General features: G+C 40.5%; 1 protein-coding gene across 4 annotated transcripts in view; it reads right to left on the bottom strand.

Moving 5' to 3' along the window:
• Positions 1-4,222: 4,222 nt before the first annotated feature.
• The window catches only part of dscamb (Down syndrome cell adhesion molecule b), a 152,261-nt gene continuing 128,705 nt past the window's right edge, over positions 4,223-27,778 (bottom strand). The window contains exons 19-33 of one of the 4 annotated variants that reach the window (XM_086164083.1): positions 27,592-27,747; positions 26,664-26,803; positions 26,315-26,468; positions 25,963-26,080; positions 24,823-24,989; positions 24,017-24,115; positions 23,171-23,359; positions 22,483-22,773; positions 19,525-19,701; positions 17,780-17,810; positions 17,438-17,553; positions 17,160-17,324; positions 15,758-15,958; positions 14,193-14,495; positions 4,223-5,730 (exon numbers count right to left, since the gene is read on the bottom strand). In XM_086164083.1, the coding sequence (XP_086020209.1) occupies positions 5,195-5,730; positions 14,193-14,495; positions 15,758-15,958; positions 17,160-17,324; positions 17,438-17,553; positions 17,780-17,810; positions 19,525-19,701; positions 22,483-22,773; positions 23,171-23,359; positions 24,017-24,115; positions 24,823-24,989; positions 25,963-26,080; positions 26,315-26,468; positions 26,664-26,803; positions 27,592-27,747 (2,843 nt within the window). In that variant the 3' untranslated portion in view covers positions 4,223-5,194. The remainder of the gene's footprint in view (positions 5,731-14,192; positions 14,496-15,757; positions 15,959-17,159; positions 17,325-17,437; positions 17,554-17,779; positions 17,811-19,524; positions 19,702-22,482; positions 22,774-23,170; positions 23,360-24,016; positions 24,116-24,822; positions 24,990-25,962; positions 26,081-26,314; positions 26,469-26,663; positions 26,804-27,591; positions 27,748-27,778) is intronic. The other 3 variants (XM_086164085.1, XM_086164084.1, XM_086164086.1) reach the window with 3 other exon arrangements.

The following is a 27,778-nucleotide window of genomic DNA, read 5'->3' as shown; positions in this document are numbered from 1 at the left end:
ATTTGACATTTGAATGAGAGGGTGAATGGTTATATGTTTATTTTACATGGCCCTGTGATGGACTGGCGACCCGTCAACGGTGACCCTCATCTCTCACCTGATGGCAGCTGGGATAGGCTGCAGCCTCCCTTAGGACACTGCGTGCAGGATAAGCGACATAGACAATGAATGAATGAATGAATAAATTAATTAATGTTTTAATTCTGGTCTGGCTTTTCTATTTCCATTAATCAACATCACGAGTTATCTACTCATCTTCAGCCCCAGCCAGAACGAAAAGTAAAACACCCCATTAATAACTTTATGGGTTAGAAAAGTACCGTCAGCATTTTCTCAATTGGCAAGCATATAACCAAGGTAATTCTGCAGTTAGTAATGCATCGTAATGCAGAGAATTGGAGAATTTTGTGCCTACATGACTTTGTTCTTTTTGAATGAATCAGTCTTGCCATTCTTTTTTTCATCCTCATAAATTCGGGATGCGGATTACCAAATCGTGCGATTTCTAGATTAAAACATTTTGGCTTGATTTACCAGCAATGTGTGTTCATATGATGAAATCCCCCAAGACAAACAATTTGGGTCCTCCGCCCCAGAAGTACCAGATGCAGTAGACTGGGGAGATTGCAGTTTAACAAAAAATAAATCAAAAAGTAAATTACATTCTGCTAATTAATTGCCGTTGGAGATCAAGTTGTATTTCTTAACAGCAAAGTGTTGGGGACCATTTCATTTTGGGTAGATATATCGTCACGGACATCCAGCTATTTGCTCCTCACATCAAACCTGCCTCGCTCCAGAGAAGCGACAGTGTTTGACGTGCATGAAGTTCAGAATCCCCGGCAGAACTTGAAATTGTCACTCGACGGCCTTGTACAGTTGCTAGGCGACGTTGCTTGTACTGTACATACGTATATTTGTTCCCGGGCACTTCATGGAATAATTATATGCACTTGACTGGTCGTTATTTATTTATTAATTTATTTATTTATTTCAAAAGCGATTTAACTGCCAGGTATAATAAAAAAATGTCTCCAGTGTTGCTGAAAGCAATCTATAAGGCTCTTGAGAGGAGGATATTATTCTCAGGAGTCTGGGGAGAATGAAGGAAAAGTCGGCAGCAGAGGCCGAGAGGCATTCTGTTTGTCTGTAATGGCGTTCATGCAGCCGTGCGATCCCGCCACGTCATTACTCAGGGGTAAACCTGTTATTACCTCTGTATGGTTTCACAAAGAAACTCAAAGAAAAGAGAACGAATACTTTCTTGTCATTAACTCTCGGGCTCGGCAAGTCGTTTTTTTCTGAAGATAAGGACCGACGATGTTGGACTGATAGGGACACGGAGCCAAGAAAAAGAAAAAGGGGGCGGGAAATGTTGGGTCTGAACTGGAGATGAACAAAGATGTCAAGGAGAGCAAGGAGGGAAGGTGGAGTGAGGCCGTTTGAAGGAGGGTGGAGGGTGTGTTTACTCCCGGGAAAAGTCCTTCCGTTTCCTGTTGTATCTTCAGACACCTCATTACTGAAGCCGGGTGGGAGGCTATTCTTAACCCATTCTTGAGTCACCGTTGCCAGGCTCCGATTTCATTGAATAAAATGCGTCAACGGGGACCAGGATCTGACTAGAAGTCAGCCGTCACGCAGCGATGTCGCTGATTTGACGCCTCTACACTAGCCATTTTAATTTGTTAACATTGTTTTTTTTTTCTTTGGAAAGGTCAAGTACTTCATTCTAAAGCAAAGTTTATTTTTGAGAATTCCAGAAAAAAGAGCGAGCGTCACAGTGGTGCCGGGGTTAGAGCTTCCTCCAAAGAGCAAGATGGTCCTTGGTTCGATTCCGGTGTTGTGTTCTGTGTGAGTTTCCTCAAGGTGCTCGAGTTTCCTCCCGCAGCCCAGAAATATCCTGTTGGCTAACTGGAGGGGCTGAAGGAGGGGTTGAATTGGCCAGAATGTGAGTGCAAGCGAATAGTTGTTTGTCTCTATATGTGGCCTTGTGATTGATCCGGGGGGAACCCCTTGACCAATGACCGCTGGGATTGGCGCCGGCCTCCCCACAACCATGGGTGCAGGGTGAGAGGTACAGGAGGTACAAGAATAAAAGCTAAGCCTGTAACATTCACTCACTCATTCATTCATTGAATATCTATACTGAATATCTATATCATCTATCTGTCCCAGCTATCATTGGGCGGGGGTATGGTTCACCTTGCACAGTTTGCCAGTCAATCGCAGGGAGAATATGTGATATATCTCAGTTAGATAGACAGTATTTATGAATAAAAAGACATACAACCATTCACTCGTTCAGTCACATGTCTGGGCAATTTTATATGCTCCAAGGAAGCTTATAGAAACCCACGCAGACACGAGGAGAAGATCGAGATTCCCCACAGAAAGAGTCCTTGTTGGAATTAGCCAGGTGCCTTGCTGTCAGGGGGAAGTGGAAGCCACTATGGCGTTAGTCTAAAACATCATTTTCTAAAATTCCTAATTTTTCGCTCGTATTGGGAGAGTCCACATAAATTTGTGAGTAAAAACAACTTAAAGGTTTCTACTTAATTTGGTATATACATTGACCACCATGAATGAAAAATAATTTAAAGAGCAGTTATTGTTTAAAAAATACCAAAACAAAATACTATAGTTTGACTAGTTTGGCCAAAATGAATTATTTTAAATGTTCAATTTTTTTTTGGGACTCATAGGATACAATTTTCACTGGGATAGAGGAATAAATATGCTAAAGATTGTTTTATTAAATTGATGAATATTTCATCTGCGATACTTAGACTAATAAAGAAGTGTATGAAACAGTTTGCAATGAATAACTGTGACTTACTTTGATAAAATTGATGAACATTTACATTGTGTCAATATGTAATGTGATTATGCTGAAGCCTCCTACCCGTATCATAATTTACAAAAATAACTAAGGTTATGTTTATTGTTGGTTGGTTCGTCAAACAAAACAAAACAAAACAAAACAAAACAAAACAAAACAAAACAAAACAAAACAAAACAAAACAAAACAAAACAAAACAAAACAAAACAAAACAAAACAAAACAAAACAAAACAAAACAAAACAAAACAAAACAAAACAAAACAAAACAAAACAAAACAAAACAAAAACTATTATATTTGAAATTTGCCTTGTTTTATCCCAACTAACGGTGAAGGGGGGTTGGGATTGAGGCTGGCAGCCCAAAGGGAGTGAAATACCCCCGTTCTGCTTTCCTTTTTCTTTTTTCTTTTCTTCTTTTACTAATGTATGAGGGCAACTACAGAATCATAAAGTATTCTCAGAGTGCAGGTGGGCCATCTATCTTCATTACGGCGTCACACACTAGTGAGCAGAAAAAAACTGCGGTGATCATGATTCATCTGCAGCAAATGTAATCCCTGATAGGGCCGTCGGCTGGGAATCATTCATTCATAGCGAGCGGATGAAAGTTTGCCTGGCGGATGCAACGCGTGGCAAACCTCTGCAGAAGAAGGTTGGACACCGGACATCCTTTTCAGACGGCGATTTGCCTGTAGATTATTACGGGGCCTGTTGGGGTGTAGGTAACAAATGTGACCATGTGCAACGGGCCAACCCCCCCCCCCACATCCACATTCTCAGGCGCCGTAGGGTTTAGGGTGACAGTCTGAACCTGATATGGGACCTGGTGTCAGCTCCTGTATGAATAATTCAGGTGGCTTCGGGGTGGCGTGCACAAGAAAATGGCAGGTACACACCGGAGCAGACTCCCCGGGTCGCCCTTGACATCTCTCTCTCTCCCTCTCTCCTGCCTGTCACCGAAGCATTTTTTTCTGGGGGTTGCTGAAAACTTCAATTTTTCAATTTCGCTAGCGATGGGAACATCACATACGCCGACTGCACAGCACCATCTGTTGATCAAACCGGAGATGAGCGGGATCTGTGGCTCTTGGTTTCGCAAAATCTCATATAAATTACGAATTGATACCAGTTTCTGTTTTTTTTTTTATGTTTGTCTTGGGAAGAGAACCTTGGAGTTGTGTATTTATCTTTTTTTTTTTAATCAAATATTACAAAAAAAAAAAGCAATTACCGCCTTGGGAAACTAAACGAGCTAAACTAAAGGGCTGTAAAAAATAGTTTTCAGACATAATTTGTCCCATTGGAATTTACCAGATGTATAAAGGGCTGTCGCAGCACCGCCATAGTCTCAAACTGAAACATGTTCATGTCCAAGGCTTGCTGCCAGAATGCTTTATTACACTGTATAACAAAGCAATATCCCGAGTCGACCCTCATCACAGAAGCGATTCATTTGTGATTTGGAGGAGAGAGACAGCAACAACTAAGGATTTGGGACTCCGAGCACATAAAGCAAAGTCAGATGTGTGCAAACATGACTAAGGACTTTATTAACCAAATAATTTTCCCCATAATATCCACAAATAAAAGTGATCTTTTTATATATATTCACATTGTATAATTTCATAGTGTGACAAAAAAATTCTCTCTTTTTTTTCTGGATTTCCAGCCATTCCTATTAATTGTCATTTGATCAGTCGCCATGCAGTCATCAGAAAAGGTCGATAAATATTACGATTGGTCGGCATTGGCGGTCGAGTCCGGCATTACTCTTTCCCTTCATAGTGCTCAAACTCTCCTCAGTTGCTCAGTAATAGATTTTATCACACTTCAACAATAAAATGAAAATAAATTAAGAAAGCAAAGTTCTCCTGCTGGGTGCTCCAGAGTCTCCCACCCTTATCCTTTTTGTTTTTAGATATTTTCTTTTTTTTTATATAATAATAATAGTAGTAATAATGACTATAATTGTCCTCGATATAAATTCAATAGTATTTTTTTTCTCTTTCTCAATTTTTAAATAAATCATTTTGGCAATCCTCATATGTCATCACTTCTGAATAAAAGAATACTCGAGTAGAAAATAATAGCTGTGAGGGAGAGAACAAATAAAAAAAAAGAATCACCCAAAGAGCGCAAGAGATCGAAATGTGAGAAAGCAACAGAGAGGAGCGAGAGAGGAAAAGTAAGAAAAGAGGAAAAAAGAGAGAAAGAAAGACAGACTCAAAGAAAAGCATCCACTTCAGACGCATAACAGAAATGGCTCTATATACAACAATTTCTGTTGTGGAAATCTCTCCGTCCTGTGCCTGTCGAGGGTCTTCTGTCCATCGCGTGTCCGGCCGCAGCCAGTGTTATACCAGAGTGTAAGACTTGGCATATGGGTTGTTGCTTTGTTTCAGGTGTCCTCTGGAGTCCAGCAGGGACTCCTGGGAGGTGCTGAGTTTGGCAGCCTGTGCTTGGGCCAGGTCCCCCGTCGAGGGGACCTCCGCCCGGACCTCGCCTCTGGCCTCTCCCCTCTCCCGGGCATCCCTGTGGGGGAGTGTGGAAGCAGTTCCCGGCTGCCACTGCTGCACCTCCCTGGGAGACGGCACCTCCATTGGGGTGGGCTCCATAGGAGGGGGCCTTTTTAGGGTGCGGCTCCTCTGGGGCTCAAGGCAGGTCTGGCCCATCGCTCCTCCTCCACCTCCTCCAGCACCTCCGCCTACTCTGGTTTCTCCCGTCGCTCCGGTGCCACCTCCTCCGACTCCCGCGCCCCCGCCTCCTCCTCCGCCGCTGCTGCTGCTGCCGCTGCTGCTGCTCACCCCGCCACCACGGGCTGCAAGGGGCACGCCGCGATTTAAAAGGAAGTCCATACGGAGGTAAGGTGGCAAGTGGACCAGCTCCCCTCCTGACAGAATAGAATAGAAGAAGCGTTATTGTCATTGTACAACCGCACAACGAAATTTGAGTGCAATGAGATAAATAGGGATCCTGTAAATCAGGGGTCCCCAAACTTTTTCCTGCGAGGGCCAAAGAACTTTTCCATTCTCTGATGGGGGCCGGGCCAGTTTACAAGAAGAAAATGTGACGATCACAGAAGTGTCGAAACGTCAACATTTTTTGTTTTTCCGGAAAGCCACACATAACCAAAAATTAACCCTCATCTCTTGACAGATGAGACAAACAGCCTTTTCTTTGAATTGAACAAAAACATAATCCTTTGTCCACTGCAGGTAAAATACCTCGCATTCTGAATCTATTTTTCTCTTACCTTATCTTTTCGCCATTATTCCGTGTTATTTAACAGGGGTGTGTCCAGGATTTTTTTTTTGAGGGAGGGGTTTCAGATAAGGCACAAATTGCAGAAAGGGGGAATAGAATGTTACGTACTTTGCATGTACAAGTCACGATTACGTGGCCAGAATGAAAAAAGAAATCATAATTCATCTCTGGTATTGTTCAGGGGCCGGGAAAAATGTGTCGGCGGGCCGTATTCGGCCCCCGGGCTGTAGTTTGGGGACCACTGATGTAAAGCGTAAAAAGAATACAAATTCTTTTGGTCTATGCCACACAGCACGTGCACACATCAGCTTAGCATGTATGTACGTTTATTTACACCCGAATAGAGATATACTTTAAAGTATACATACACAAAAATAGGATATGTGTAAGAAATATATACTGATGCAGTATAAGTAAATTGTGAGATAAGGCACAGTTTTATAGAGTTTCAGTTATCGCACATGTTTTTATGAGTTTTTGCAAATATAGTTCCAGTTATTGCACATGTTTATATGACTTATTGCATGTATAGTTTCAGTATTGCCCATGTTGGTTTGAGTTATAACACATATAAATACATTTTTTTTCACATGTCGTAAGCGTTATTGTACATATGGATTCAGTTATTGCACGAGTTGTTTCACCTGAGTGTGTCACATATGGCATCACATATGACAGGAGCGGGATATGATCAAGATATAATATTATAAACCTTAATTAACTTTGCAACTTTGTTTCCTACCACATTGCACTTGTAAAATACAGAAAAAAACAGTCAATGAACTACAAAATACTTGGTTTGCCCGTAAGGCAGAAGAGGGGAATCAAGTCCAATGTTCACATACTATTAAATGGTCCAATCTCCCATCCATCCATCCATCCATCCATCCATCCATCCATCCATCCATCCATCCATCCATCCATCCATCCATCCATCCATCCATCCATCCATCCATCCATCCATCCACCCACCCACCCACCCATCCATCCATCCATCCATCCATCCATCCATCCATCCATCCATCCATTCATTCTTTGAACTTCCCTTGATCAAAACAAAAAACGCGGCAATGATGGACGGCAAGCAGGAGTGGTTTCATCAATTAAGACTTGATGAAGTTTGGAAATCAAAGTAACGGCATTTCATGCACAAATAAATAAAGGAAAAACGTTATGTTTTGTTTGCTGCACTGCTGCGGCAGGTGTCTCAATATTGCGTTCTATTTTTTTGGGGGAATTTTTATGTGAAATTTAGACACAAACACACATACATTTCTGCATTCCAATAAAATGTGATGAAATCTGACTGTAAAGAAAACAGAAATGTCAACGTTATTACAGCCCCTGTACTTGATGTGGGTTTCAGTGATGTGAGGATGCCACACGAATGGACAATTTATTATTAACTTTTTTTTTTAATTAATTTGATTTTAATTGGTTTTTTTTCTAGGTACTATCTGTTGCTGCTATTGTCTGGTGCTGTTTTATTTCAAAGCGAACTAATCCTGCTCTCTCTCTTGCTCTCTCACTTTCCACCCAAATCAGTCAAGACAGAAGGCTGCCCTTTATTCAGCTAGGATCTGACGAAAAATTTCTGTCTAATGGTATATATATATATATATATATATATATATATATATATATATATGTTCATACAGCATCATTTTTAGACATCAGGGTCGATTAATTCATAAGGGCTATTTGGGTGAAGTACCACCAAATCGCGGGAAATTAGGGAATTTTTTAATTCACATCTGTTATAGCCGTTCTGGCCATTGAAGCTGCCTCTGAATGTAATGTCCAATCAGTGTGCAGTGCCACTCTGTGGGGAACTCCACCCCTTTTTGGGGGCAGGTCAGGTTGGAATCATAGACTCTCAGGTGAAATCTTTTTTTTTTCCCTAAACCAGCCACTTCAATGGGTTCACGATGAGCTTCCACATACGTGCTTTTGTCATGGCGTAACCTGCTCAGGCCAAGGAAGGGAAGCGCCTCGATCCACAATAGTCTTTAGCCATATTGCTGGTCCTCTTTTGATGTGATTTTATATTGCTGGTAATACCGCAGATATGTGGATTCTACCCTGTATATGCAGTATTAATGTAATTTTATACATTTATTATTTGAATTATTCTTATGGCAATATCAGCATTTTCTAGAGTGGCAACCAACCAGAGCATGGTGTTCTGTATCCTGGGCTCAGTGACGCTAAGCATCATTCTCCTGCGCATAGCATACCTTAAGCATCTTGCCTTGTCCAATTAACATGATGTACCATCGCTGCTCATACTACTGTGCGGTGTTGTGTTTGTGTGAATTATATAGGAAGTGCTAATAAGAGCATGGGAAATATTGATAACAGCGTGGGAACGGTTCATAAGAGTGTGGGGTCATCAGGCTTTAAAATATGTATAAATAATTACACATAAAATATGGTAGCTACTTTGTAGATTTTCATTTATCGTGTTTGGTTCTGGAAAGTAACCCTCACAATGAACGCGGGACTATTAGTGATGTACCTTGATGTAACTTCCTCGTAATTTACTTGGCTAGAGGGAACATGCTTGTGTTTATCTCAGCCCCCATTGGTTACAAATGGTATTGCTATGTAATTTTGACAAGACAAATGTAAATTGTCTTGTCACCTGTTAATTTACCAATTTATTGAGTCACCTTGGTCATCATTGCAGAAATTGCCCCCCTGATCATATTGCAGGAGCAATTTTTTTTCAATTTTTAATTTTTGCAATCACAAAGGAAACATAACATATATACCCAGGTGTGTGTGTGTATATACATATATATATATATATATATACATATGCATGTTATGTTTCCTCTGTGATTGCAAAAATTTAAAATTGAAAAAAAAAATTGCTTTTCAGCCCCACTCTGCATCTTTGTCATAATGGCGCAGAATTTTGTAATAAACTTACCTGCATCTCATTAATAGTTACTATTATGTCTTCTTTAAGCAACCGGCTGCAGGGCTTGTTATGCCTCCGCTAATTCCCCCGGCAGCTGGAGCCGAAGCTGACACCGGCGCCTGGCGGTACACCAACCACAGTGACCTGAGAGGCTGACAGTGATTGGTCTCTAATGTGGCAGTAAAGCGCTGTTTTGTCCTGAATGAATAGCTGGAGATTAGGTTGGCAGTCAACCTCCGGTTGCCCTCTTTCCCCGCTGACCCGGCAACACGACACTCATGGCCCACCAGAAACATAATGAGGCCTGAAATGTGAACTGCAGATCTGATGGTTTGTATGCAAGCACCTTGACATGCATGCTTGCACACACACACATACACACAGACACACATGTACACCAATGTACACGTACACGAACACTTCTCAAAGAAGTGAATCTATCAGTTTAATCATGAAAATCCCTTCCAACCTTTAATATCATTGGGTTCAGACAAACACACACACATAAACACACACACAGAGCCTATATTATAATAGTGAATCTATTAGTCTATATCCAATCAAATCATGAAAACCCCTTCTGATCTCTTTCCGATTTCATTGGGTCAAGACACACAAACACACACAAAATATCAAAGTCAGATCGATTTTCAACATATAAAAATATATAACAATGTGGCTGTGTTCATAGACAATGAAAAATAATTTTCATTGTACACACTGATACTATCTGTAATTCAGTGTCCTAATCATGAAATCCCCTTAAGGTCTCTCTCATATCATTGGGTTCAGACACACACACACACACACACACACACAACACACACACACACACACACACACACACACACACACACACACACACACACACACACACTCACACACACACACACACACACACACACACACACACACACACATACACATACACACACACACCCATACACACACTCACACAAAAACATTTGTCCTCCTTTTGAGAGGACTTTCATGAACCCTGCCTGAATAGCCATCTCATCATCAAACCCACGCAAACTCTATCCTAACCCATGACCCTAATCGAAAAAAAAAAGATGTGATAAAAAAGTCAAACCTATAAGTCCCAAAGCAGCTTACTTACATCCAATACTCCAAAAATATTCCTCATTTGTTGGGTAAGAAATTTTTCCATTCTTTACCAATGCCGGGCTTACAACTTACAGTTTTTCGGTCGCAAACTTAAAACTGGCTGTTAAGAGTTGTAGAGCAGTCTTAGTGGAGTTGCAGCGTCCCGTCATCTCATGCTTTAAGTGTGAGGTGGTAGTTTTAAGTCTTAGCTCAGTCGTAGCTCAGTCTTTTCCTTGTCTCAGGGCTTACAACAATATCTTGTGTGAGGTCAACTCTCAAACGTATCACGACTGAGTGGAGAAGGAAAAGTGATGATAATGGAGTTACTTTATCAAATTTTTATTTCATATTTATTTAATATATTTATAGATGTTGATCTGCTCTAGGTTTCTGTGCTTTCCCTTCTGCCCTGCAATTGCCCCCCCCCCCCCCAAGAACAAAAAAAGTTTCGGATTCTGATTATTTAACAGAAATAGCCGAGGCTCTGCAAATACCAGATGAAAACATTACGCAGATTTTTTTCCACAAGTCTTTTCAAAATCTTTGCAAAGTCTGAAGATGTGAGAAACGCAGTCTTTACTCTGAGATAAAAGCCTTAGGACTATAAAAACTAGACTTAAGATGTGACCTGGTGTGAGTAGATAGTTTTACATTGGTCTTTTCAAAATCTTTAGTCTTACATTTTTCGTCGTAAAGTGGAAGCCCAGCATTAGTAGCAGGCGCAAGTGAGAAGTGAGGAGGAGGAGGAGGAGGAGTGATAAGACCCCTGCTCTCCTCCTTTGACAGGTAAAAATCAAGCCCTTCATGTTATCTTTTAAAAAGTGACTGGAGTCAATAACAACATTTGCTGCGTTAACTGACTCAGAATGTTCCTGCCAGCTTTCAGACAGTCCATCATGCCTGACATAGCAGACTGGATTCTATCTGAGAGAATTTGATTCAAAATTCAACAACTTTGGATGCGGGGAGACGAGAGATAAAGCAGTAGATGGATGCTGAGGTTGAGCCTGCCAGGCAGGAAGCCTGAAGGAGGACCGAAAAAGAGGTTAAAGGATGGAAGGAGAGGACATGAAGTTCGCTGGCTTGAGAGGACAAGATGCAGAGCATATGGTTAGACGGTTGCCTAAGCGACCCCCTGAAGGAAAAGACGATTTTCAGTCATAATAAACAATAGAATCGAGCAGGTGTGCCCAATACGTTGATCGCAATCTACCGGTCGATCGCAAAGGTAGTGTTGGTAGATCGCATGGCATTAAACAGTAGATGTCCTCACTATGAAATGTGTCACTTGACAGACAGTCGGACTGTCCAATCTGACCTTTTCTGACACAGGTGTCACTGGGCATGTGCAAATAACGGCGTGTTCTAGCAAGCTAGCGAGTTAGCCTCCAATTTATGTCTTCTAAACTTATGGGTATAACAATTAGCAGGGGAGCTGGACCAAGTAAAAAGAGTAAAACGTATCACTTCCATACAGAATCTGACGTGGACTTTTTTTTTACTATGTCATTTTCAAAGTGCGTTTATCTCATCTGCCAGTCTGCCATTGCTATACCGAAAAAAGAAACCTGTGGAGCAACATTTTCAGAGCGTTCATAAAAACTACGACACCGACTTCCCTCCGAAAAGTGAGCTGAGAAGGAGAAAGGTGAAGGAACTAAAATCCCAGCTGTCAGGACAGAAGTCATTTTTCTCACTGCTAACTTCAACTCTGTTGCTGACTCCATTCAAGTCATCAGAATAAGGTATTTACCAAAAAAGTACTCTGTTGTAGTGTGCCATAAGGGTTCATTCAGTTATGCAAGATCCACAAATAGTATATTCAGTAGATACATAAATAAATATATATTCAGCATTTTTAGTGGAGGTAGATCATTTTCACATGGTCATTTGAAAAGTAGCTCACAGGCCGATAAAGTGTAGGCACCCCTGGAATAGAGCATACAAATATATGTAACATGAAAAAACTTGTTTTATACGCCCCTAACCGATGATTAATGGCTGTGAGTATTAATGGACAAAAATGCACACCATGCAGTTTCTGGCTCATTAGAAATGTAATTGAAAAGTAATCAAGATGTAAATTGTTCGTAAATGAGAACACTGTGTGTAAATGTAATATAAGCAAAACGCGGCTAGACTATTAATGTGTTACTGTAGAGAGAGTGTGATATCCTCAGCTCAGACGTGCACACACACAGGTACACGCACACACACACACACACACACCATTTGGAATAAATTGTGAATGTGAACATGAGTCAAGGACAAGGGTGTTATTTGCATGTCTAAGCCCCCGCGTACGATCAGCTCCTTCCAGGTCGCAGTGCCAGACTGTAACGGATCTGAAGAGCTGCCATGACAGAGCTGGGGGTCATGTAAGGTAAAACTGTAAAATCCACGAGTGGACGGACACAGTGCAGCAGTGTCCTCCTACTGCCGGTGCAAAGAAAAGCTTTATTACAGGGTAACCTTCGAAATCAACGCTGATTTAATGAGAAGTACGGAAATTAAGATGAGTCAGATGAGGAAGAAGAAAGAAAAAAAAAAAAACTCATCCCATGGATTGAAACCTTGTCAAGGCTGGATCGTAACAGGAATTGACACCGGTGGCCCTCAGCAAGGGCATCCCTTACAGCTTATCTGAGAGCTTTGAAAAGCTAATATGTCAGATTAGCAAAGTGAAACTATTAGGACTATCATCCCTGTATAGAGTAAACTGGTCCATAGATTGTAATAATTTCTTTCCCAAAAAAATTAGTGATGCATTTCCAACCTCTGATCTCTTATCCTTTCTATTTAATTAGCGCTAGGTTAGCCCCTAGTTAGGTTGCCATAGGTTTACACTGCTGAGGTATAGCCCATGATCTTCTTCTTCTTCTTCTTCTTCTTCTTCTTCTCCTTTCGGCTTTTCCCTTCAGGGGGAATCAACTTTCTCCATCCAACCCTATTCTCTATATCCTCCTGTCTCACACCAACTATCTTCATATCCTCTCTCACTACGTCTATAAATCTTCTCTTTGGTCTTCCTCGAGACCTCCTGCCCAGCAGCTCCGATTCCAGCATCTGTCTACCAATAAATTCACTATCCCTCCTCTGTACATGACCGAACCATCTCAGTCTGGCTTCTCTTATCTTCTCTCCAAAACATCTAACATGTGCTGTAAGTCTGATAGACTCATTCCCAATCCTATCCATCCTGGTCACTCCCAAAGAGAACCTTAGCATCTTCATCTCTGAGGCATATCCCATGATGTACTTCTCATATTCCAAAGCTTCCTATCCTGTCTGCACTTATTTATCTTCTTAAGTGTTTGATAGTTACCTCATGTCATTGGACACTCTCATTTCCCAGGTTCCCAGGTTCATCGAACCCATCATACCTCCCAGGCGTTCACCGTTGTTATTTCTTATTGTTATTGTATCGCGTTAGCTTTTTTCATGTAATTATCAACCACAATTAGTAGTATGAGATCATTTGTCACTGTCCCTCCCCACCCTCTTACCCTCCTCTGTCTATCTATCTGTTGAGACAGAAGGCTGCCTGCATTGTTTTGGGATGTGTCCCAAATTTCTACATCGGTAAAAAGGCAGCGTTTCCTTGCCGCCGTCGCCAAGTGACTGCTCTCAGGAGAGAATCTTGAGTTTCTGTCCACAGACCTGCTTTGCATGTGAGGAGTCATCAGACACCTGTGTTGTGATTCAGCGTCATACAAATAAAGTCTGACTTGATTGGACTTGACAAGTGAAGGATGACATGATTTTGCATCTGATGAGATATTATATTTCATACAGTGTATGTATTTTTTCAATTTGGACACAAAGGCATCTTGTGTGGAGTTTTACTTCATCAGCTGTTGCACTTTGAGTAAAGATTTGGAACACCAGATGGTGCTAAAGCTTACAACTCATGAAATATCCCAAACGGCACCCGCTGTTAGGTGGTTTGCCAGCTTAACAATGCGGTGCTCTAGATAAGTGAAGATAGCTTCCTGGAATCATGTCTTCTGTAAAAAAATCACGAGAAATAAAACAAAAAAAGTTGATTTCCTCACCAGGTCTGTGTGCCTTGGGCACAGCCATGTTCATGACCCGGCTGACATCCTGAGGTTTGGGTGGTGAAGCGGTGAAGCGGCAGATGCCCGATTCAGAGGGCGTGCTGGACGTCAGGCTGTCGGTGTAATCATTGGTCCCCGCTGTCATCTGTTCGGACGAGGTGTCGGAGATGAAGCATTCGGTGATGGTGAACTTGGCGTGGCGGAGTTGTTCTTCCATCTTGGCGTGTTCATAGGCTCGGGCGAGCTCCTCATAGGTGGAGGACGCACTCTCTGTTGAGACCATGCTACTCCGTGCACGATCTAGTAGTAAGAGGGTGGTCGTGATGCATGCAGAAACAGTATTGTGTTAAATGAAATCAGAAATAACAGATAAACCAAGGATAGAGATTTAGCTTTATATACATTGTCTACTTTTATTTGTTGGCATTTTGGAACACACATCCTAGAAGGTTTAGCTACTTGGTGGTTCATTAATTCACTCATTATCTATACCGCCTATCCCAGTGGTGGGCAATTATTTTGGCTGGCGGGCCACATTTCTTATCTAAATTCTATGCGTGGGCCAACTAGGTATCATGTAAATTGAACAAAATGACATTTGCAATTTAAATACTTTTTTGGGGGGCATTTTATTTCAACTTTAAAATCATGAATGATCATATAAATGCACTGACATTATTTTGTATGTAATCATCCATACAAATAAACAAAAGGAAAAAAAAAGGAGTTTCCCAATTCAATATTGATTGAAAATTCTTATTTAAATATTCAAAGAAAATAGTTTGGCCGGCCGGATAAAAAAGCAAAACGGGCCGGATGTGGCCCATGGGCCGTAAAATGCCCACATCTGGCCTATCCTGTACTTCGGATGACAGAGTTGCTGTAGACTATCCCAGCTGTAATTGTGCAGGAGACGGGGTTCACCCTAGACTGGACGCCGGTCTGGTCATAAGGCTACATTTAGGGACATACAACAATTCACCCTGTCATGCACACGTCTGGGCTATTAAGGGTCTCCACTGAACCTCCGGCAGGTTATTGGATCTGTGAATTGGAGGCCTCATTGCTATGAGGTGGAAGCGCTAACCTCGGCTGCCTTTTCCATAAGGTGACATGGCAAATAAAGAAATACCTCCAAACACTTCCTACCAAAGTGCCTGAATCCTGAACTGTTATTGTTGAGATAATAAATTATGATTTATTAATTAGAAAACCTAAGGGTGATCATCCTAAATTGTGCAGCGAAATGTCTGTGGAAGTTCTGTGTCATCCAGGTGACGGTGAATTCTTGTCAAAATCCAGAATTGAAGAAGCCTCTCAGATGAGGGGTGAAATGACCTCGAGTGAAGAAATTGCAGTCCAGTTTCCATGACAAGAAGATTTTGACAAGAATTCCCCATGACCTGGATGACTGAGAACCTTCACAAATTACTATTTCTTATTCTCAGTAATATTTATCTTCCCATCCTTCGGTCTCGAGTTCCTTACAGATTACACACTCAGCACTCATCCTGTGAAAACATGAACAAGGACACCAATGAATACCTGCACTGGTGACCCACCTGTATCCTGCGAAGGGCTGACACTGTAGCTGTCGCTTTCCTTGTCAACAGATCCCGTGGCACGTGGTGTGGGGAGTCTCCAGTCAGTGGTCAGGGTGTGGGTGGAGCTGGTCGGGTGTGGCCTGTTTAGTGTCCACTGACTGGCATAGCGGCTTCGTGCCGCTGCAGGACCAGCTTTGGCAGTGCGTCTGGCAGTTGGATCTAAAGGTTCATTTAGAGCAACGGTACAACAGTGTAGCTTCTGTTTTGGCATAGGGTAATTTTTCAATATAATATGGTTGCAGGTCATGATATGAGACTTTTTCTTTTTTTTATACTCTCAATTTCAATAATTTCTTTCTTTGTATGTCAATTCTACATACGGACAATGCGAAAAAATGTTGTCTGCAAACATTTCAACATGGTCAGATATTTGATATCTGACCATGCATTTATTTCAGTTAGTCATTTAAATGAGTGTGCTTTTCCCTTATGCACATTCAGGTCCAGTCTACTAGTTGATAATGATCAGTTGAAGCCGTGTCTGGAAGGAACTCTTGTCATGAGCTGATTGGCTGTGTCCTTCCAAGACCTTCCTATTGTGTATTTTTTCGGACTATAAGTCGCACTTTTTTTTGTGGTTTGGCTGGTCCTGCCATTTATACTCAGGTGCGACTTATACATTTAAATAGCTACGATAATTTCACATGTTCGTTATTTGCATACTAACAACCACGAGAGTGGGCTCTTGGCTTGAGTGCTAGTATCTGCCACTCCTATTACTCCTGTACCACGGAAATTTTAAATTTAAACATCAACTGTTTCAATAAATATTCAGGCTGACTGTGAATGTGTTTTGGGACGATAGAGTGAGGGGACGGGTTGGGAGGAGAGAGCGATGAGGCGGAGAAGATTAAGTGGAGCTGCAGTTGCTTAATTGCTATAATTGTTCTAACAAAGATCAGGTATAACCTGCAAATCGTCATCGTTGACACGTCTGCTTGAACATTACTCTGTAACTTGAATGGCTGTTCTTGGCGTCTGATTTTATCAAATAAATCCTGCCCCCCCAAGATGCAACTTATAGTCCAGTGCGACTTTTATTTGTTTTTTTCTTCTTCATTATGCATTTTTTGGCTGGTGCGACTTATACTCCAGAGCAACTTATAGTCCGGAAAACACGGCAAGTAGTACTGTGTCCTACTTAAGTAGTAATGCTATGCATATATCACAGGAGTAAATGCAGGTACTATAAGACCAACAGTAGCATGAGATTTGTGGGTGCTGACTGACAGTAGATACATGTTAGCTGAAGCCACATAGCTACTTTCCAAACCAGTCTTGGCAGTGTTAGCATTTTAATATAAGCTAAACAGCATTGAGATGATGTTAATGGTAAAAGAAATAAATGTTGAGCACTAACGGTGGTGGGACTCACTGGTTCCTGGCCTGGCATCTGACACGTCCACCAGGGGCCCGGTGGCCTGGGACAGCGACTGGTAGTGGACGGTGTGTGTGACTGTGGATGATTTTTGTTTGTTTGTCTCTCCAAAGTCATTGTCTGTCAACAACACGGTGGACCGGTCATCTGGATGAGAGGCAAATAACCCGAAAAATAGAGGTAAGTTGGGGTCAAAGCAATTAAAAAAAACAGAGACACGAGAAAAATTACATATGATGGTCTTGTTTAATGCGTCTTACCGATTGTCTCCATGGTGTCCCTCTCCTCGATAAGGAGCTGCGCTCTGGGAATGTCAATGTGCATCCTTAAAGTCTGCTGCTGTTTATTTACCGTGTCTGCCGTCCGTGTGTTCTTACTAAAAAAATATGTAAAAAAAGCATGTGTGTGAGTTATCATTATGGGCTGGCAATGTTAATCGGTTTTATTTCAAGTTGATAAGTAACTAAGTAAATCAAAATGGGCTGCCAATACTGTTTGCAATATATTAAAACTTTAATGACTGTGTGGAGCTGCATCGCCTTCTATTTCCTGCTAAAATGGAGGAAAGCAGCAAAGCTTTCATTGAAATTAAGTGTACGTACCTCATCAGCATCTCTGCCAGGCTCTTGGCATCTGCGATATCAGCAAAGAGCAGGTTAATACCAGAAGAATACGGCGGTTGGAGTTTGTGTATGAGACACTGAGGTTTTCGGTGCAAAGGTAAACATCTTTGTCTAAGTCTGGCTCGTGTGCACTGCTATAGAAAGTATGCAGCGGTACTGATTTCTATTGTCTTTGTTTGTAAGTCATACTGTACAGGACTGTCTCAGAAAATTAGAATTTTGTGATAAAGTTCTTTATCTTCTGTAATGCAATTCAAAAACCAAAAATTACTTTTTCATGATACTCTAATATTTTGAGATAGGATTTTTGAGTTTTCTTAAGATGTAAGCCATAATCAGCAATATTAAAATAATAAAAGGCTTGCAATATTTCAGTTGATTTGTAATGAGTCCAGAATGTATGACATTTTTCTTTTTGTAATTGCATTGCAGAAGATAAAGAACTTTATCACAATATTCTTATTTTCTGAGACAGTCCTGTATTTGCACACAGGCATCAGAATAAGAATCAGAATCAGAAAAAGCTTTATATGTCCCCGAGGGGCACCTTGCGGGCACATGGAGTAGCAGTATCAAATTGTGAAGATCAACAATTAAAATAAATAAATAAATAAATAAATAGATATTTAAATATTACTGTACAGAATTGTATAAAGTATAAGTAAGCTCATTCTGCATTTATAAAATAAATACATCATGATCGCAGTTGCACTCGGAAGGGGTGGGGGGGCTGGTATGGCGATGAGGGGGTTGCAGGGTTGCTGCGAATTGAGGAGTTGGACGGCTCTGGGGACAAAGGTTGCCTTTTCAGAGGGGAGTCACTTAAATGCCGAGTGTAAGATATTCTTTAGACTGCTCCCTTCAGGGGTCACCACAGCAAATCAAGCCTCCTCCATCTGGCCCGATTCTCTGCATCCTCTAATTTCATGTCCTCTTTCATTCCACCCTTAAATCTTCTCTTCGGTCTTCCTCTGGGCCTCCTGCCTCTCTGTTCCAACCTCAGCATCCTTCTACCAATATATTCGCTATTTCTCCTCAGTACATGTCAAAACCACCTCAGTCTGACTTTATCTCCAAGACATCTAACATATGCTGTCCCTCTGATGGACTCATTCCTGATTCAATCCATCCTCGACAATCCTAAAGAGAATCTCAACATCCTCATACTTGCCACCCTCTGCTTCCTGTCTTTTCCTCAGTGCCACTGTCTCTAAACCATACAGCATCGCTAGTCTCACCACGTTCTTCTACACCTTTCCTTTATTTCTGGCTGATAGTCCTTTATCACGCCTGACTCTTTTCTCCTGCTGTTCCAACCTGCTTGAACAAGTTTCTTCTTTTACACCTAGTAAATTTCTCTGGACTGTTGACCCAAAGTACTTCTTTACCTTCTTTATCTCCATCCCTTGTAGCCTCACCGTTCCACTTGGGTCCCTCTCGCTCACACACATATTCTGTCTTGCTGCAGAAAACCTTCATCCCCTCTTTTCCAGGGCATACCACCTCCTCTCTAGTTGTTCCCTCACCCGCTCCCTGCTCTCACTACATATCACAATGTCATCTGCAAACATCTACAAAACACAATGTCATCTGCAAACATCATAATGAGCATAAAGAGCATAACATTGAAAAGGGTGCAACTATATGACCCACTCTCTTCAGCAATGAATTAGAAATGAGTGAGATGAAATTCACACAAAGTTCAGACGGATCAAAAAACCCACCTCTGAGTCTTTTGAGCCTTTGCTCCCGCCTTCTCCTTTTTAGCACCATGAGCATGATAAAAACCAGGACGGCCACCACCAGCACTGACGTGATCGTCACCACCATTTTTAGTCCCCCGCTGCCTGAAATGTTGTCTGAGATGGGGTCTCCTGTTTTCAGAAGGGGAGGTATAGTACCTTTGGAGAGGAGAGGGGAAAAATACAGATTTAGACTTTACATCAGGAATTAACTCCTCAAATGAAATGAAGATTATTTGTTACCTGATGCTAAATGCAAATACCTATCTTTTTAGAAAAAATTCTGTTGACATTTTGCAATCGCCACTCCAGCGAACCAGGTGCTTTTGTTAAATCTGCCATTATAAATGTTTTATTTCAGATTTTATTTCAGATATCATTCCCCTCTGTTTTTGGTTTTGGCTAATGTTGTATTACTACATGTTTTATTGAGTCAACAAATAATTTTTATGGCCTCAAGTTCATTTCAATTTCATATTTTTGGGTTGTTCTGTCAAAAACCCTGCTGAAAAAATAATTTTCTGATTTATTTATTTTTCTGAAGAGAGTTGCAAGAAATGGAGCTGATTCATAAGAAATATATGCAAATTAACAGCAAATTCAATCACGTGAGCCGGGCATCTTTAGAATCACATTAGAAAAAATATTCAGATGTACAAGTTCAACTACAGAAACTAGGAGTATGAATGGAAAATCAAATTTCCATGTAGTTAACTGATTATATAGTTGTTATATGGATTGCATATTGAATCAATCTGACCTTTTCTCAAAGGTTCTGCTCTCCAGCTCCGCCTTCTAATATGCTTTCAGCAAAGGCACATGTTTCTCCTAAATAACAATAAAACCTCTTTAGCTGAACGAGGCCAGGTTCCAAGTTTGCAAGGGAGTGAAAGTGGGCTGATGGTCTCCTGAGCTGCTGTCAGCAGCTGAGCTAAGCTGGAGAACTGCTGTCAAGCTGACAGAGCGGTCTACGAAAACATGTTTGCCCACACGCACACACACACACACACACATGCGTGCACACAGAAAAGAACAACCGCTCAGATAAAACATCCTGACGGACAGCTTACACTTCTCAGCAAAAGCCTTCAGAGGAAATTAATGAATAGTCTGGAGAGAAACACCGAGCTCTCACCACCTTCTATCTGTCTTTTTAAGCTTATACACTTTCTTTGTACATGACTGACACAATCTGTAGCCGCCAGCAAGTAAAGCTAAACAATAAAATCTGAATACCGTCCCCGCTGTCTAACTCAGTAGAAGAACAGAATACGTGTCAGAGTGTTCAAAAGCTGACAAAACAGCCTAACTTATAAATAACCCCGAAGCGCATATTGTTCTTTAATGGAGGCAGTGCCGCTCCTGACAACTACAATTTGTCATTGTTTAATTGACCTAATGATAGACTTTTTATAAAAACATATTCATTTATTATCTATATTGCTTTTCCTACACTCGGGGTCGTCTTGGTCACAGGGCCACATTTGTAGACATACAATAATTCTGTACTCACACATTTGGGCAATTTAAGGTCTCTAATAAACCTACTGTCTCTAATTAACCTACAGTTGGTTAATATAAAGATACATGTGTCTGTTCTCATTTCTGTTCTCATTTCATATAGATATCCTATCTCTAGTTTCGTTTTGATATAAGTGTAGGTCTTTGAGTGACCCCTCAAAGATCATAGATCATAGAGTGCACGTTATTGGCAACAAAACTACACTAGAGGGCTGAGCATTGACCAAACTTCTTCCATCTTCCAATCACAATCCAGGGGGCCATCACCCTCTCTTTGCTCAAGAATAGGCCTAAAACCTTCTTTCTTTTTTTTAACGTAGCTAGTCATGCTGCTATTGGGGTATGTTGAGCCGCATTTTGTAATAATGGTGCATTTTGTAATAAACGTCCAAAATGTAATAACTTTTTCATTTCATTTTGTAATAAAGCTGCATTTTGTAATAAACTGCCGCATTTTGTAATAAACTGCCCCAACGCATTTTGTAATAAATTTTGCCGCATTATGTAATAAGTTATTACATTTTGAGAAGATTATTACAAAATGCACTTGCAACTTTTTTATTCTCTAGGAAATGTAATAACATGGAATTTATAGAATATTCTCTGTTAATGCAACCTTTGAATAGTGCACTGATAGTAATTGCTAAGTACTGCTGCTAGGCTAATACAGTGATACTAATAATAGGCCTAGCTTTTGCAATTACTTTTAAGTAAAATAGAATACAATTAACAAACTTATGCTTTAGAATTGTTATTACATAATGCACCATGTTATTACATTTCCTAGAAAATAAAAAAAGTTGCAAGTGCATTTTGTAATAATCTTCTCAATATGCAATAACTTATTACATAATGCGGCGAAATTTATTGCAAAATGCGTTTGGGCAGTTTATTACAAAATGCGGCTTTATTACAAAATGAAATGAAAAAGTTTTACATTTTGGATGTTTATTACAAAATGCACTGTTATCACAAAATGCGGCTCAACAGGGTACTCTACAAAGTGATATCCCATGACGCACTACTCCCATCCCTCAAACTCTTCCAATCCTGTCTGCGCTTATGTCCTTTGTTAAAGCAAGTCCTTGGATTAAAATGTATTATATAAGCTAAAACCATGTAAAAGTTAGTGCTACTGTTATTATTAGTATTTTTAGTATAATCTGACTTGACTTTGGTGGTTTTCTCTAATCTCGTAAAATAATGAATACTGTAAGTTTGCATCATTGCAAGTTTGTAAGTTAATTGTGCAATATGCCCAAAATATTTGTTGATGTCATTTCAGGTTCAACAACTGAAGCGCACAATCAGTCCATGATGACGACTGAGTGTGCGCTCAGTAAATGAAAAAAAAATTGGATCAGATGCTGTTGTTGCATCCATTCCATCAACATTTTGCATATCCAAGCCCAAACTCACTTCCATCAGCATTGAGAGTTGCAAAGGTGACCCTCTTTTCCGCCGAGCCAGCGCTGTTGGTGACCTTCATCTGCAGCTCGTACCAGGTCGCCTCTTGCAAGTCATACAGGATGTAGCTTTTGGTCAGCGATGTGCGTTGGGCCGTGGTCCAGGTGGCTGACTCCACTGCTCGGTACTCAAGTATAAAAGAAGTGATTGGACAGCCTCCATTGTTCCAGCCAACCAGGTTGAGACTGGCCCTCGTGGAATTGACGCTGGTGAAGATTTCATGTTCTTTGGCAAATTGTGGTTCTGGGAAAACAGTCAAATGGATGTTTTTCAAAAGTGTTCTTAGGTAGGAAAATAATATATCTAAAAATGGTATGACAATAATATCTTATGTTGTCAAAATTTAGGCGCACCCCCTCAAGAAATGAATCCCAAAAGCAATTACTTTGAATCATTGTTCATTTAAATTAATTGAATATCAGATCACGGCATCCAAATTTTTTGTTAAAAGACCGACAACTGGTCTCAATGGCCAGATACTGAATTTGGTCACAGTCATGTTGTGTACAACCTTAATATTAGATTCAAACCTAAGTCTTGAGCAATGTGGGTCTTGGGCTGTTGAACCTTTTAAATCAAAAGTTGAAAATAGCAATACAACCGACATATTGACAAACACTGTTCCCAGGTATCTGCCTACCTTTCCCATGAGTTTTAGCTTCAATGATCTCACTGATGCGCCCTGGTCCGACTGCATTCTGGGCCGTCAGGGTGAATTTGTACCAGGTGCCACACTTTAGGTTCTCCAGACGGTATGATCGCTCACTGGGGCTGATGGGAAAACTTCCCCACTGCTCGCTGTTGTCTTCCGAGTACTGCAGGATATATCCTGGGGAGGGGTTTAAAGTTATTGGTGTCTATTAAATTTGAATATTTCAAACAAACAGAGCAGGAGGTGACATATCAGCCAATCGGCAGGAAAAAATTAGGAGTCCGTGCAGTCTGAGCATCACTGTAAATGTTAGGAGAGTGAGAATAATAAACAATGTCATCCCTTGAGCATGCTGCAAGCAAGGCTAAAAATAGACAAAATACAAGCATGTGTGTGTGCATTGAGGTGACGGATAGTTTTGCAGCCAAAAGCCAAAACAAATATCATCTCCAAGGTATCATGGATAGAGTTTTTAGTGAGCGCGACTCCGTAGAGCATGGCCCGCTAATTAAAAGCAGTGATAAATCACCACGAGTAGCCTTCCCGAGATTGTACTTCCTTTAAGACGGAGCGATTTAATCTTCCACTTCAAGACACCTAATCATCCTTATGGTGTTTTAATCCATGTTTCGACCCCACTGCCGGATAAATGGAAAATGAAAACAAGGATGGTGACGCTCAGAATAAGTAAGAAGGAGAAGATGACATTTATAGGAGGCTGCATAGATGTCCTCTGTGCCACCTGGTCAGGTCATGCAGGAGGTGTCACAAAATACTATTAAAATAAAACCCTCTTCTGCTTCAGATTTTCTTCCTGTCCTCTTGTTTGCTTACCTCTGATGGAGCTCCCGCCGTTGTCTCCTGGTATCCATGACAACGTGATTGATGTGGTGGTTGTCTTTGTAACCGTGAGACGTGGCTGGTCAGGAGGAACTGTGGATTGGAAAGTTGAGTTGAATATAAACTATACATTCCTGAATATGTTTTGCTCTTTTGTGAATATAAATTTTTAGCGTTGTTAGAAAGGATAATTTTGTGGTATAAGTATGCAGTATAATATTATGCATTAATGTAAGATTAGTCATTTGCTTCTTTCCAATCTTATCAAACACTGTTAAGATTAAAAAGTAATATTGATAATAAATGTAATAATAATAATTATCAATGCATCCTTATTCTTATTACAAAATAGAGCAATTATGACAGTAATAATAATTAGAATTGTTATTTTACCAATAATATAATATGAATAATAACATTATTATTATTAGCAATATTATTATTGTTATTAGTAGAAGAAGTAGTAGTTACTTAACGGTTAGTTATTTAATTAGTCATAATAATAGTGGAAATAATAATAATGATAACTATTATTATTTATATAATTTCTATTTCCTTTTGCTTTATCGTATATTATTTTGTTTTATTTTGGTTTATGACCGCAATTGTATTAGAATCGTGGGATTTTATGGCCATTAATTGCAGATGACAACTGAATTTCATTGGACATCACATCTCAAAACTCACAGCAAAGTCACAGGTTACAATGAAACCTCTTTCCTGTATAACTGTTCACATATTTCTCGAAAAAGAACCTGAAAAACCAATAAAGTAATTCTGAATAGGGTATGACCACTTGCCTTGAACCTGGAGATTTAGCGTTATCTCATCGGAACCCCAGTTGTTGCTGGCAACACAGCTGTAGTTTCCAGAATCTTCTGCTTTTACGGTGCGGACAATGAAGCTACCGTTACTATGGACACTACGTCTACCATCAACCAGGACAGGAGTAGGAGTCCCGTTTGTGCTGGAGAAAGACAGAAATGGCAGACAGTGATTAAGAAATGATGAAATATGTGCTGTTCGCTTGTAATGGTAAATCCAACCAGTGTGAACAAATACTTAATTAATACTTAATTATAGGGTGTATACATGACCTCTATTTCTGAATCAGACGCACCCTTGTATTTACTTATATATATATGTTATTTATCAGTGATTAAATGCATATGTTTAGTGGCACCTCAGCCTACGAATTTAATTTGTTCTTCGACCACGTTTGGGCACTGAAATGTTCGAAAACCGGATTAATTTCCTTCCTCTAAAAACATACTTTTTTTAAAACTTTGTTGACATAGTCACTTCTTAAGCCACATCAACCGCCTTTAGCGAATGTTTGTTCTTCAGCATTGTGCAGATGGTCGATTAGCCGTGTCGAAGTGCTTGGCGAGATGAGTAACACGAACACCAGTGTCTCCTTTAGCCATTATTTCCATCTTCAGATGGACTGTGATACACTTAGGCTTCTTATCACCATTATCACTAGCACTTTTCACTTTTTTGGGAGCCATAATGTTGGTTAATGGAATGCTAAAAACTGTATAAAGAGCAGAACGCAACAATGATATAAACTGCCAGTACGCTACAACGTCAAATGGTGGAAAGCCCATGAGTTTGTTTGTTTTTGTGTTCCTGCATTGATGGTTTTTGTGCGGTTTGATTAAAAATTTGTTCACAAATTGTGATTAGGGGCATTTGTGGGCTGAGGTTGCACTCTAATTTGAACATTATCTCAATTCAGACGTGTGCAAAACATCAGAATAGTTGCCCGGGTAGTCTGCAAGATGCTTTTTCTATAACTAGCAGAGTTAGTTATCGACTATGTAGCATTGGACCAGATCTGTGCTTACTTCTTTAATCTTAAATTTTAATTCACTGAAATAATTCTGGAAAATTTTAATAAAACTGTTAAGGCATGTTTGGAGTGCTCATGACCTTACTTTCCCTTGAGCCACTTGATGGCTGGGGGAGGATCTCCAACGGCTTTGCACGGCAAGACAATATCTTTCATCCAAGGAGTGGTCACCGTTCCGTTGAAGGTTAAGATTCTAGCTGGGGCTGAAAAGACCAGTAATAAAATATATTTCAGTTACAATGATCACTGTACAAAAGGAAACACAAACAATATGGAGTTTCTTGAAAAAAAAAAAAAAAGCCCAACTCATCATTGATTGGATTGTGCCATTCCTTTTACAGATAACTCAAAACTGTCGATACTATCATTGCAAAGTTAATCGGGCCTTCCCTGCAAAAACAAATAGATATCAAAATAACAAAACAAATATGCTGTACCTTTGGCCAGAGGCTCCACCGTGATCTTTTCGCTGTTATTGCCATGGCCAGCAGCTGTCACAGCCACAACCCAGATGCTGTACTGTCTGTTTCGGGCCAAATTTGGGATCCTATAGAAATATGCGTCTGGGGACGCCTCGAATTCGCTCATCACCTGTAAACCCACGGGGCAGAAAGGGTTAATGTATCACTGAGAAGCACAAACGGCCGGTGCTTTGATATCAGTACGTGCCGCACTCAGCATTGATCTGATTTATATCCCCATGTTGAGTTTTATCTGATAAGTCTTCTCTCTGTAAATAAGTGCGATTTGATTAGAACCAATGAGAGCTTTGTGGTATAAAAACACTATTACCATCGGATGCAGGTTAGAGCAGAAGACGATGTATTTCCTGATGATGCCGTTAAGCTTGAGCGGTGGAAGCCAGGAAACGAACACCACGGTGCTGCTGGAGGCCGCGGCTTTCACCCCTGCTGGCGGCCCGGGGACTGGAGGAGAGGCGGTAAGGTTTCAGGACACATCCATAACACACACTGACTCTTACTTAGATAATTTAGATCAGAGGTGTTTAACTCAAATACACCAAAATTCAAAACTGGAACAAAGTCGCGGGCCAACACTGATATTTATTGAAAAGAATCTTACTCCAGACATAACAATGAACCCTTTCATATGGACTCAAACAAGTTTTGCTTAAAAACTAAATATGGAACAAGCACAGCTTAATACTAGACAATATATGACTTAATATTGCACACATGCAAAATCCTGTTTTCTGCCTAAGTAGTAGGCCGCCAGTATTAGCATAAGGTCGCTGGGACTATTGGCGTTTATGGGTCCTGTTGTGATTTTTGTGCCAAAACAGCAGCAGAAAATTCTGGGATTCGTAGAATTAGTGGTACATGCATTGTAGACTATACCGGCGAGCCAGCTCTAATAGTCATTAATAGTCATATTATTACAGTGCGGGCCAAATTTGGCCCACGGGCCTGAGTTTGACACCTTTGATTTATATATTTATATAGATAGATAGATAGATAGATAGATAGATAGATAGATAGATAGATAGATAGATAGATAGATAGATAGATAGATGGATGGATGGATGGATGGATGGATGGATGGATGGATGGATGGATGGATGGATGGATGGATGGATAGATAGATAGATAGATAGATAGATAGATAGATAGATAGATAGATAGATAGATAGATAGATAGATAGATAGATAGATAGATAGATAGATAGATGGATGGATAGATAGATAGCCCGTACCATCCTCTTTCGTGCGCACATAGATCTGCTCACTGCGGACGCCGTCTCCCGCATTAGTGAAGGCCAAGACCTGGATGCTGTAGTTGGTGTATTTCTCCAAACCATCCAGCTCCATGGACGGCTGGCCCGTGGTCACATTTTTGATCTCTCCCAGTTCTGAGCCGAAAGTGCAAGATTTATTAAAAAT

The sequence above is a fragment of the Fistularia commersonii genome, chromosome 18 (genome assembly GCF_037954325.1).
Source record: "Fistularia commersonii isolate RoL2024-O1a breed Wild chromosome 18, RoL_Fcom_v1.0, whole genome shotgun sequence".
NCBI classification, from domain to species: Eukaryota; Metazoa; Chordata; class Actinopteri; order Syngnathiformes; family Fistulariidae; genus Fistularia; species Fistularia commersonii.
This window is presented reverse-complemented; position numbering and strand designations above follow the sequence as displayed.